The sequence below is a fragment of the Neovison vison genome, chromosome 13, assembly GCF_020171115.1.
Source record: "Neovison vison isolate M4711 chromosome 13, ASM_NN_V1, whole genome shotgun sequence".
Lineage (NCBI taxonomy): Eukaryota > Metazoa > Chordata > Mammalia > Carnivora > Mustelidae > Neogale > Neogale vison.
In genome coordinates, this window is record NC_058103.1 from 74,276,610 (window position 1) to 74,289,240 (window position 12,631).

At 39.8% G+C, this 12,631-nt stretch overlaps 1 non-coding gene, 1 pseudogene and 2 gene segments (V, D, J or C); 1 reads left to right on the plus strand and 3 right to left on the minus strand.

Annotated features, from left to right (window-relative positions):
* Positions 1-541: 541 nt before the first annotated feature.
* LOC122894543 lies at positions 542-1,074 on the minus strand. The segment is given in 2 exon segments: positions 542-876; positions 999-1,074. Coding segments are annotated over 2 exon segments (381 nt in total).
* A 6,182-nt stretch (positions 1,075-7,256) lies between these two features.
* On the minus strand, positions 7,257-8,091 carry LOC122894544 (annotated as a pseudogene).
* A 498-nt stretch (positions 8,092-8,589) lies between these two features.
* Positions 8,590-8,697, plus strand: LOC122894894. Its single transcript, XR_006381897.1, has one exon. It is a non-coding gene; the product is annotated as a U6 spliceosomal RNA (small nuclear RNA).
* Positions 8,698-11,252: 2,555 nt separating this feature from the next.
* Positions 11,253-11,789, minus strand: LOC122894545. The segment is given in 2 exon segments: positions 11,253-11,587; positions 11,708-11,789. Coding segments are annotated over 2 exon segments (381 nt in total).
* Positions 11,790-12,631: the final 842 nt, after the last annotated feature.

Here is a 12,631-nt window from a genome sequence, read left to right on the forward strand (position 1 = left end):
CTGTTCTTCAGATTTCCAAGGGCCACCTGAAGACTGACATATGCCTCATGAAGTCAGGAATGAAGCACATGGGTGACTTGGGGAGGATTCTGGCCAACATGCACCCATTACATAGGTTTGGGGCTGAAGCTTTCCCATCACCTCTCCTGCCATACTCTGTCAGGAAGACACTGGACATCACCACCTTCTTGGTTACACTGTGTCTCTCTAAAACTATCATAAGACACAGGAACTCCCACCAGGGTGCAATGAACAACTTGTGGGGCTGGACGTTCACTCCAGGGATGAGCACAAGACCACTTCATTATTATGTGGTTTTACCTTAAATTAGTTACACCCTGACTGAGGAACTCTTGGCATCAAACTACTTTCAGTGTCACTAAGGAACACCTGGATTTGGGGAATGTTACTTCTGGCTCCTAAGCTCTAGTTGTCTGTATGATTTTGTATCAACTCGACACTGTGGGACTAACAACCACAGACTGTGCTAGAACCAGAATGGATCAGGCAGAGATGCTTAGCATCCAGGCCCCTGTTCTGCTCAGAGTTTGTGCTCAGCTCCCCCTACAGTCCCTGTCACTGTGTTACTCAGGGCACAGTAGTACACAGCTGAATCTGAGGCTTGCACTGAGCCTTTCTCCAAGTGGAAGGCTTTCGAATCGCTGTCGTAGGTGGCTTCAAATCCTTTGTTGCTTCCTTTCTCCTTGCCCCTCAAGGCTTTCAGGAGGAGCTGTAGACCTTCACCGGGATACTGGACATACCAGAAAAGAGTAAGGGACCCTAATGCTGAATAAGTGCAGTTCACAGTCAGGGAAGCCTCTTCTAAGAGGGTCACTTGGCCTTCTGTCTGAGTCACTGAGTCTCCACGGGTTTGTTCTGAGGAAAGAGAAAGGAGATCTACGTCACCTTGGGCACAAAACTCATGGATAAATAATAGTTCAAGGTTTTGCTAACATCATAGAAGAAAGAATCCAAATTTTAAGAGGAATGGTACTTACCAAGCATTAAGAGTACCACAGTCACGAAGCCTGGAGAACACTTCATCTCTGGAGCATCACCTAAATAATGTTCTTCATTCTTACCTTGGAGAAGGTTGGAGTGACAGAAATGATCAGTGGATGCCCACATTTCACACAGGAAATGATTGTGGTAGGAAGCTGCACCCCCTGGTGGACAGGGACTAAAATGCGTGCATGTTGGTCAGAATCCTCCCCAAGTCAGCCATCTGTTTCATCCCTGATGTCATGAGGCACATGTCAGGCTTCAGGTGGCCCTTAGAAGTCTGAACAACAGCAATCCTGACTTCTTAGGTCTGTTTTGTTCTTAAGACACTGCCTGATATGGAATTATTTAATACAGCATCCTGGGGCATTTCTGTGCCTGGGAGGGTAACAAACTTCTTAAAGCATCTTACTACAGTACTTCATATTCGCATGCATCCATGTGGACCAGCCCAAAAACCACTGACTGCCAGAAATGGGATTTGAGTTGAATATGGAATAAGTAAGAGGAAGTCAAGTCATTGGTGACTGATTCTGTGTTTTGGACACTTTACCCCAATATTTAGAACTGTGACTGTCATTTTTTTTTAGTATTCTCTAAATCAAACAAAAATAATGAACAAATGACCTTTAATTGAAATACTGTATTTACCTTTGTTAAGCTATTAGCAATTGCTAGAAATACTATTTTTTAAAAGATTTTATTTATTTGACAGAGATCACAAAGAGGCAGGCAGAGAGAGAGAGGGGAAGCAGGCTCTCTGCTGAGCAGAGATCCCGATGTGGGGCTCAATCCCAGGACCCTGGGATCAGGACCCGAGCCAAAGGTAGAGGCTTTAACACACTGAGCCACCGAGGGGCCCCTAGAAATACTATTTTTAAATAAAAGTTTTCAAAAGAAGTCACACTATTTGTTAGTCACCATTTTAATAGTCAAATATAACTGATTTTCAGAATAATTAAAAAGTGAAAATAGCAAATATGGGCAGAAGAAACATCATACATGGAGTCATCAAATCCATATAGAATCATCTGAAATAAAGTTTTCAATATTTTGTTGACTCTAACATCAGGTGACTAGTGTATATGAATTAAGCCAAAAACATTAGTGCTATACTCTTGGCAGGTTTAACCTCAAGGATGCTTTCTATTACCATCCATCTGTCACATTTTGTTGCCAAACGTCAATCAAATAATTTTCCCACAATGTAAGAAATCAGTATTATCAGGAAAGAGTTCTAGAAAGGGACACATCTTCTGTAAAGTCCTGTAAATATTTACCTCTAAACACATAGATGGAACCTTAGCCCAAGCTATATCCTGGAGGCCAGTCTCCAGAGATTCAGATCAGGGAGGTTCATGAGTCCAGAACCAACATGGAAACACTTTCCCAAATGCAGAGGGAAGTAAGAAATTCTGGCCTGGATACTGTTTGGGTTCATGTGTCCCTTCGCTTCCCCTCCACCTTCCAAATCACATTGTCAGTCCTGCCACAGAAGTATACTAGAAAGGAATTTGGGACAAACCCCAAATTTATATATTCAAATTTATATATTCAGATATGCAGGGGAAATCCCTAGGAGGTTAGAATGATAATGGTTGAAAATAAACATGGGACAACAGGATGGCTCAGCTGGTAGAGCTTCAAGCTCTTGGTTATGACTAGGCTCATGATCTCAGGATCAGAGTCCTGCATGGGCCTCTGCTTTCATTCGGAGTCTGCTTTCTCTATGTCTCTCTCCAGTCTCTATCACTCTCTTTAAAATAAATAAATAAAAAAAATCTTTTTTTTAAAAAAGGAAAATAAACAATATAGTACATGGATGCAGAAACCCATCATCTGTAACTTTAGTTTTTTAAACAGTTTACTTTTTTTATTTGTCAGAGAGAGAGAGCGAAAGGGTACAAACAGGGGAGCAGGAGGCAGAGGGAGGAGCAGACTCCCCGCTGAGCAAGGAACCTCATGCAGGACTCAGTCCCTGGACCCTGGGATCATGACATGAGCCAAAAGCAGACGCTTAACCGACTGAGCCACCCAGGCATCCCTATCCATAACTTTAGAAAAAACATTCAGGCCAATGAAAACCTACAGGAGAAATATTTTGCACTCTGTGTCACACGGAGGACTTGCTCCTCATTGAGGGAAGATACTGCATAGTAAATGTGGATACTTAGTGGCTTTTATTAATGCATATTTTACATTAAATAAGCTGCACCAATTAGACAATTCTATATAATTTGACATTTGTATTTGTGAAGCACTCACCACATTCGAGATAATGAACATATGCATCATCCCAAAAGTTTCCTCATGTCTCTTTGCAACCTCTACCTCAGTCCTCACCAACCCCACTTCCATTCCAGGGAACACTTCTGTCATGCTTTAGTCTGAATAATTTATAATTTTGAATTATGGAATTATATGTACTCTTTTATCTGGTACTTCACAATATAATTATTTAAAAATTCTTCCACAGTCATAACTATCAAGAGTTTTTTTCCTTCTGTTGCTGTGTAGTATCTCGTGCACCTATAAAACAGTTGGTCTATCCACCTGTTGCTGGCCATATGGAGTACTCCCAGTGGATTCTTACAAACAAAACTGCTATGAACATTTGCATATAAGATTTTTTTTATAGACCTATCCTTTCATTTCCCCTGGCTATAGCTGGGAGGAGAATGGATGGATCACATGGTAGATGTACATTTGACTTTCTTAAACCAATTTGTTCTAGTAGTTTCTTTCATTCTGTTTTGTAGATTCCCTTGCATTTTCTGCTCAAATGTGCTTTCTGGTAATAAAGAGAAGTTCACTTCTTCCCTTCCAGACTGTATGGCTTTTGTTTTTTCTACTTGCCTTGTTACATTGGCTTGAACCTCTACTTCAATATTAAATACAAGTGGCCGAGCCAAAACATTTGCCTTACTTCTGAAACTAAGGAGAAAGAGATTAAGCTTTCACCATCAAGTGTGACATTTGATGAAGATTTTTTGTTAAACCCTTTTTTAAGGTGAGGAAATTCCTTTCAATTTTGTGTAATTTGCTGGGAGTTTTAATCAGGAATGGATCTGAATTTTGTCAATTGCCTTTTCTGTACCTATTAAGATTATCCTCCTGGGGCATCTGGGTGGCTCAATTGGTCAAGCTACTGCCTTCGGCTCAGGTCATGATCCCGGAGTCCCGGGATCGAATCCTGCATCAGGTTCCCGGGTCCATGGGGATTCTGCTTCTCCCTCTGACATTCTCTGCTCTTATGCTCTCTCTCACTCAAGTAAATAAATAAAATCTCTAAAAAAAAAAAGATTATCCTCCTAAATTGCTTATCTGCTACTTGTCAATCTCTCTGGGTATATTACTGATAAATTGTCACAACAAAATACTAATAATACTACTACTAATAAATTTACTGCTAATAATAAATTTACAGTAATAAGTATACAAACATGAAACAAAGCTCAAAAGTATCAAGAAAGTTCATGGCAAAGCTAATAGATTACAAAACAGAGCTGGGATAGCAAAAGCATGTTACTTCCTTTTGACAGTATAGATTGTCAAATTTCAGAGAAAGATAGCGGGTAGCAAAAGACTTCTTCCTAAGCCTTTGAAATATTTTAAGAGAGTCTTTTACAGGTTCTTTAGTTATGCAAATGGAACTACTAAAAACAATTCAATAATTGCAAGTTTAGATCTTTTACCAAATGAGGAAAGAAATAATGGATACTCAGACAGCTATACAGGAGCTGACCAGTGGGTAGTGGCTTCACCATTCCATCCAGACCAATTATTCATATGTGAAAGAAGCAACGCACTTAGCTAGAGTGACAAACTCCTCTAGGATTTTGTGATTCACCAATATAGTAGAGCTCCATTCATCACTAGTGATCACTCTGTTTTTCTGTTCCTTGAAACTTTTTTGTGATAATGCAGTCTAGAGTATAGTTTTTTCAAATAACCAATATAAATGTGTCAAATCTTTAAAATAGAATTACCTTATGACCCAGCATTCCACTTCTGATATGTACTCAAAAATTGAAAGAATTTGGATATTTCCATAAATATTGAGATGCTTTTGAATTCCAGTTTCTACCAAAATTTGGAAGCAACCCAAAAGTCCATCAACACATAGAAAGCATGGTTAAATAAAATGGTACATTATATACACAGAAATATTGTTCAACCTTAAAAAGTAAAGAAACTCTGACACATGATGCAAGTGGATGCATCATGGGGACAGTACATCAAATGAAATTTTGAAAAATGACCAATACGACATAATTCTTCTTCTATGAGAGCTAAAGAGCTTCAGCTCAAGGAAGGAGAATGCAGAATAGTAGTTCTGAAGGAGTGGAGGAATGGAATAAAGGGGAGTTATTGTTTAATGAGTACAAATATTCAGTTTTTTAAGATGACAAGATTCTAGAAATGAAAGGTGCTGCTGATTGAATAACAATGTAAGTGTATTTCATAACCCTGAACTATACACTCAAAATATTCTGAAGTGGTAAAAACGAATGTGAAAATGGTCAGATTCTATGATTAAAGAAACTTGAGGAGATACTTAAGATTTCTACTCTGCAAATCTGCCTTCCAAACAAATATAAGAGGGTGTTTGATGCAAGACCAATTATCAACCATCTATTACCATTCAATTTTAATGCCTTAGGTCATTGGAGTTAGAACTGGAAGGAAGAAAATGGAGGCAATGAAGATTTTGGAATGTGGAACATTGATCAAAAAGGAGGGCTGGTAAATGTGCAAACTGATTCACCTGTTGGCAAGAAAATGTGCTTTTTTGTTTTTAATTATGGATGATTTTTAATAGCTTTTTCTTACATTATGTTAGTCACCATACAGTACATCATTAGTTTTTGATTTAGTGTTCCATGATCCATTGTGTGCGTATAACACCCAGTGCTCCATGTAATATGTGCTCTCCTTAATACTCATCACTGGGCTCACCCAACCCCCAATTCATCCCCTCTGAAACCCTCAGTTGTTTTCAAGAGTCCATAGTCTCTCATGGTTCGTCTTCCTCACTGATTCCCCATCCCCTTCATTTTTCCCTTTCTTCCCCTAATGTGCTCCATGCTATTCCTTATGTTCCGCAAATAAGTCAAACCAAATGATAATTGACTTTTTCCATCTGACTTATTTCATTTACCATAATCTCCTCCAGTTCCATCCATGTCAATGCAAATGGTAGGTTTTCATCCTTTCTGATGGCTGAGTAATAATCCATTGAGTATTTAAGGACCACATCTTCTTTATCCATTTGTCTGTTGAAGGTCATCTTGGCTCCCTCCACAGTTTTCCCTTTGTGGACATTGCTGCTATGAACATTGGGGTGTGTGGCCCTTCTTTTTACTACCTCTGTATCTTTTGGGGCAAACGCCTAGTAGTGCAACTGCTGGGTCGTAAGTTAGCTCTATTTTTAATTTCTTGAGGAACATCCACAATGTTTTCCAAAGTGGCCTCACCAACTTAAATTAAACAGAAGGGGGAGGGAGATTCTATGAGCACTGGAACCAGGAAGGTGAAATAACAAAAAATGCCTTTGAAGAAAGGATGAAGTGAAGGGCAGGAGCTGACAAAGCGGCAAATTCACACTCTGTTCCTTCACAGTGTCCCCCTAGAGCCCCTAATTATGAGCATTTGTGGATAAGACTGGTGGAAAGCAGGTAGACCTCCTGTATGCAAACTGAGTACAAGTATCCTAGTGGTGTTAATAAGACAAAATGAGAAAAACTACACTATAGAGCAGACTCCTTGGAAACTAAATGGGAGTACAATTGACTCACAGCAAACAAACCTAATTAAATTGTCACTAAATGGTATAAAACAGCATGATGTGCATATCTATACACATATGTATGTATGTGTATAGATATACACATATGAATGATGTGTATACATATATATATATATATATATATATATATATATATATATATATCTCCAAGAGACATTTCATGGTCTATCTTACTCTAACAATGTCTGTAACATAATATATGCTCAATAATATTTTGAGCAATAATATAAGCTCAATAAATATTTACTGAACAAACTGATTTGAAAACTCCAACAATTAACACACACTATTGCTGACTTTGAGCCAAACGTTTCTTAGCCAATTCTTTGGCTAAATCTTACTGCAAAATGACAAATTATTTATTGTGGTTACTCTAGTCTTCAATAAATAATTTCAGCACAAATTTTCAGGGATTAGGAACTCTTTTATGCATGATAACTCTTATCTAGAGTGGTATTTTCATAGAATGAGTTTCTCCTTCTAAGCCTGCACCTGTGCCACTTCCTGTCTGGGATGACAATTGCCCCCCTTGGGCCCTACTGTAGGGAGATACAGCAACATGAGCCCTGTGGTTTGGGTATACCTCCCCCATCACGACTCTCACAGTGGCCTCTCTCAGTGCACAGAAGTACACTGCAGAGTCCTCCAGGTGTGAAGCTGAGATGACAAGTTGGATGAAATTTCTTGTCTTCTGAAAATTCAGTGAGTAGAGACCTTTAGTGGCATTTTGCTGGTTAAGAATCCTGGCAAATAAGGAGAATCGTTGCCCCACTGCTGGGCTGCTTGTACCACAAAAGACTGGTCCTCTCCTGCACTAACATTGCTGGTTGGGCTTGAGTGACCTTCTGGGCAATACTGGATCCTGAAGGGAAAATAACAGAATCAGAGACTTCTGGAAAATGTGATGTGGCACAAAGAACTTCTGTTTTACACACTGTCATCCCTCCTTCCCCAGGTACGTACAAGATCCTGCCTGGGACGCCTGGGTGGCTCAGTTGGTTGGACAACTGCCTTCGGCTCAGGTCATGATCCCAGAGTCCCGGGATCGAGTCCCGCATCAGGCTCCCAGCTCCATGGGGAGTCTGCTTCTCCCTCTGACCTTCTCGCTCATGTTCTCTCTCACTGTCTCTCTCTCAAATAAATAAATAAAATCTTAAAAAAAAAAGATCCTGCCTACATCTCTGGATTTTAAGTCAGAGAGGAGACACATTCCCACAGGGACCATCCTTACCTAGCCACATGGAAGCCATGACCACCTGGAAAAGGTTGGAGAGCAACATGTTTGAGTTCTCCCACTTCTCCCACTAGAAGGAAAATGTCTTCTTCCTCTTCAACTTTGGGGCTCAGCACTGTGAGAAGAACCTGACTGGGTGAGGGAAGGATTGCTGGTTATGTGCTGCTGTGGCCCCAGATCAGGAAACAGGGGTTTTCTGGTATAGCAAGTTGTGTGGGTCCTGTCATAATTCTCTACGTTCTAGCTGAGAGACTCACTACCCCACATCCATTTGCATTAGGCAACTTCTTATTTAAATTCAGTTAGCCAACACATAGTACATTACTAGTTTCAGATGTAGTGTTCAACAATTCATCAGTTGCATTCAGCACCCAGCAGGCATTAAGCAACTTTAACTAAAAACATTGCAACTGAAAATAAACATAAGTAAAATTTATATTGAAATGAGGATTGTGGATCGATGGTTTAGCGAACTGTGATATGTTTATTCACTGCATCTGTGATAAAAGTGGGTGGATGGCACTTACTGAAAATATGACAGGTAGGGCTCGCTTTGGCAGCACATATACTAAAATTAGAATGATACAGAGAAAAATCAGCATGACCCGTGTGCAAGAATGACATGCAAATTCCTGAAGCATTCCATAATTTTAAGAAACTGCTTGTAATTAATTGTGTAAACAACATAAAGTGTAAGAATTATGAAAAAAGGGTGTAAGAGTCATGTATGTTCACACTCTGTGATTTACTTAAGGTAGAAATAAATCACACTATGATAAGAAGGCAAAGAGTTTAGACCAATCACTGTAGCTCTTTCAATGTACCTATTGTTGTGCCTGTGTTCCTCCTCACTACCTATGTCTGTTCAGATGCCTATGTTGGAGTCAAAAGCAGAAAAATCTGATCATTCTCTGCTGAAGGGTTCAGCTGTAGCCCTCAGACAATAGATCCACTCACCAAGGTCTCCTTCTCATTGTTTTTTTTCTCCACAGCTCAGCTCAGCTCTGTTCAGAAAGTCCAGAATAGACACCAAATTTTGGTCGTAAGTTATCAGTCCTTTGAATTTATGTTTTTCCCTTACCTCAGCTGAACCACAGTAAGCTTCCAAGCATCATATGCTCAGTTCTGAGACCCAAGGTGACCACTCCATCTACTTGTATTGTTCCTTCTGCCCCAATACCCACAACACACACATACACATGTGCTCACCAGTGACACACACATGTGTGTACCAACATGGGCAATGCTGTATTCCTCAATTATCTAAAAATACGTGGTGCTCCTTTTCCCCAACCCTTTCTGGAGGGCACAGCACACACTGAGGTGCTTCTACACCAGGCCTGGGTTTCTCCTTATTTGGTCTCTAATGCAAGTTCACCCCTATCCATATATAACTCATTTTCTAAATTATTGATGGCACTGTCTGCTGATAGGTTCTTTCCTATTTTGCTTTCTGTTTTCAGCTTTCTGCCCTAAAGGATAGCTTTGCTAAAGTTCTAAAAGAGTAATAGAGGGGCTTGGGTGGCTCATTCAGTTAAGCATCTAAGTTCAGTTCAGATCATGATCTCAGTGTCGTAGGATCCAATTCCCTGTTGGACTCACTGCTCAGTAGAAAGTGTGCTTCTCCCTCCCCCTTCTTCTCCCTTTGCTTGTGCTCATGCACTCTCTCCCTCAAATAAATAAATAGTTGATTCAAAAAAAGAGTATTAGAGAAATCAAGAGGTAAACATGTATTATTAATCGACCATTATTTTTTTTTAATTTCAATTTTAAGTAATCTCTACCCAAAATGGACTCGAACTTACAACCTGGAGAACCAGAATTCCAGCTCAAATCAGAGTCAGTCATGCACCCCTAGTCTACTGTGTTTCTCAGAAGTCTAATAAAACTCTTATTATATATCCTTTGAATACTTTAAAGTACATACTCACATGCATTTACATTTACACAGGTTTAAATACAAAATATTCATTTTATTTTTTTAAGATTTTATTTATTTATTTGACAGAGAGAGATCACAAGTAGACAGAGAGGCAGGCAGAGAGAGAGAGGGAAGCAGGCTCCCCGCTGAGCAGAGAGCCCGATGCGGGACTCGATCCCAGGACCCTGAGATCATGACCTGAGCAGAAGACAGCGGCTTAACCCACTGAGCCACCCAGGCTCCCACAAAATATTCATTTTAAACCAATGAAATAAAAAATTAACTAACCAAGAATATTTAACAAATATGTAAGGGAATATATTAATATTCTGATCATAGCTCATTTGTAAACTCTGCAAATAAGGAGATAGTAATTAAAGAAGATTGAAATAATACTGGCAAAGTCTTGCACTGCAAAATAGACATTGCTTTTTCTATTATTTTTTGTACATCTTCACTTTCTCCCATACATTTTCCCAACTCTGTGATTTGAGGCTCTCTCTGAGAGGTTGCAAAACAGAAGTTAGAGAATCAATAGGATTTCCCTCCCAGTGTCACCTTTCTATCTATATCGTTAGGAAACCTCAGTGCAAGAGCATTTTTTCTCACCATATTTCCTGGACACTGAAAGCTATTTCCCCTGAGTTCTTACTATCAGAAAGTCAACTGATCTATTTAATTGCCCAGGACATAAGCCACTTCCTCCATTCTGTTTCTGCCCCCAAGCCTTCAAGTCAAGTATCATCCTGAGTCTCTCACCGATTTACTAGAAGAAAAAAGAAGGGCAGATGTCCCTGGCCTCTCTTTTCCTTGGTCAGGTACATGTGTTCCTCCTCCTTTCTTTCCTTCCCTTCTTCTCTACTAAAACCTGGTTTGGGCTGATGGTCTCCATCACCTCCACTGACATACTCTGTCAGGAAGACATTAGGCATCATCACCTTCTCAGGCACACCGTTTGTCTCTAAAAGTGTCATAGACACAGAAACACCTACCAGGGTGCCATGAACCCTGGGGCTGGATGATCACTGCAAGGATGACCACAAGACCACTTCATTGATATGTGAATCTACCTTGAAATTACTTACACTCTGGCTGAGGAACTCTTGGGATCAAACTGTTTTCAATCTCACTAAGGAACACCTGGGGCTGGGGAATGTGTTCTGGCTCCTATGCTCCAGTCATTTGTATGATTTTGTATCAACCAGACACTGAAGGACAAACAACAGATTGTACTGGAACCAGAGTGCATCAGGCAAAGACACTCAGCTTCCAGGGCCCTGTTCTGCTCAGAGTTTCTGCTCAGCTCCCCCTGCAGTCCCCGTCACTGTGTCATTCATGACACAGTAGTACACAGCTGAATCTGAGGCTTGCACTGAGCGTTTCTCCAAGTGGAAGGATTTAGATTTGCCATCGTAGGTGGCTTCAAATCCTTTGTTGCTTCCTTTCTCCTTGTCCTTCAAGGCTTTCAGGAGGAGCTCTAGACCTTCTCCTGGATACTGGACATACCAGAAAAGGGCAGGGTACCGTGAAGCTGAATAAGTACAATTCATAGTCAGGAAAGCATTTTCTGAGAGGGTCACTTGGCCTTCAGTCTGAGTCACTGAGTCCCCACGGGTTTGTCCTGAGGAAAAGAAAAGAGACCTGTGTCACCTTCGGCATGAAGCTCTTGGATAAATTATAGTTCAATTTTTACTGATACAAAAGAAGAAAGAATGCAAATTTTAAGAAGGAATTTACTTACCAAGCATTAAGAGTACCACAGTCACATAGCCCGGAGAGCACTTCATCTCTGGAGTATCACCTAAATAATGTTCTCTATTCTTACCATGAAGAAAGTTTGTAGTGACAGAGAAATGATCAATGGAAGCCCACATTTCATACAGGAAATGTGATTGCGGTAGGAAGCTGCACCCCCTAGTGGACAGGGGCTGAAATGGGTGCTTGTTGGCCAGAATCCTTAAACACTGAAAAACAAGACCGGACTGGTCATGCAACTACTACGCCAGACTTCTTTACAAAATCCAGTCCATTGAGAAGCATCATCAAATTAAGTAGCTGAACTAATGAGTATCTCTTGGATATTTCAAATTACAAAAAATCATGTGCTTGATGTTAGTGAGTATGTTTTTAAGGTAGGTCATTTCTTCCAAATACTATGAAGACAATGAGGTTTCTTAAGTTTCTAACTTTTCTTAACCCTTTCATGTATCTCCAGCATTCTACTAGAAAGGAACAGAAACTACATTAATTATTTCATGTATTCATGAATTTTTTAAAAATTTTCATCAAAACAAAGTCTCAGCTTTAAAAAGACACTAGTAGAAGCTAAGAAAAAATGCTTGAGCAGGTCATCATAAATATGAATTCCAAGATGGTCCTTATGTAAGCACTTCTTTAAAAACATAAAAACAAAACCAGGGAAAAGTTCAATCAGTTCTATCTTGATTGCAGAAAATTTGGCACTAAATTTTGTAAAGAATCACTATGAATGATTGATTTGATGATCTATAAGAACAAGATGTAGCAAAGCCAGGACAGCTGCCTAGTGCAGCCAAATGATACCAACGAACATTTGCCACAATCCACCAGAGACAACACTTCACACTGGGAATATAATGGATGCAACATTAAACCAAATACTAGTGGGGAGACTTTTTTATGATGG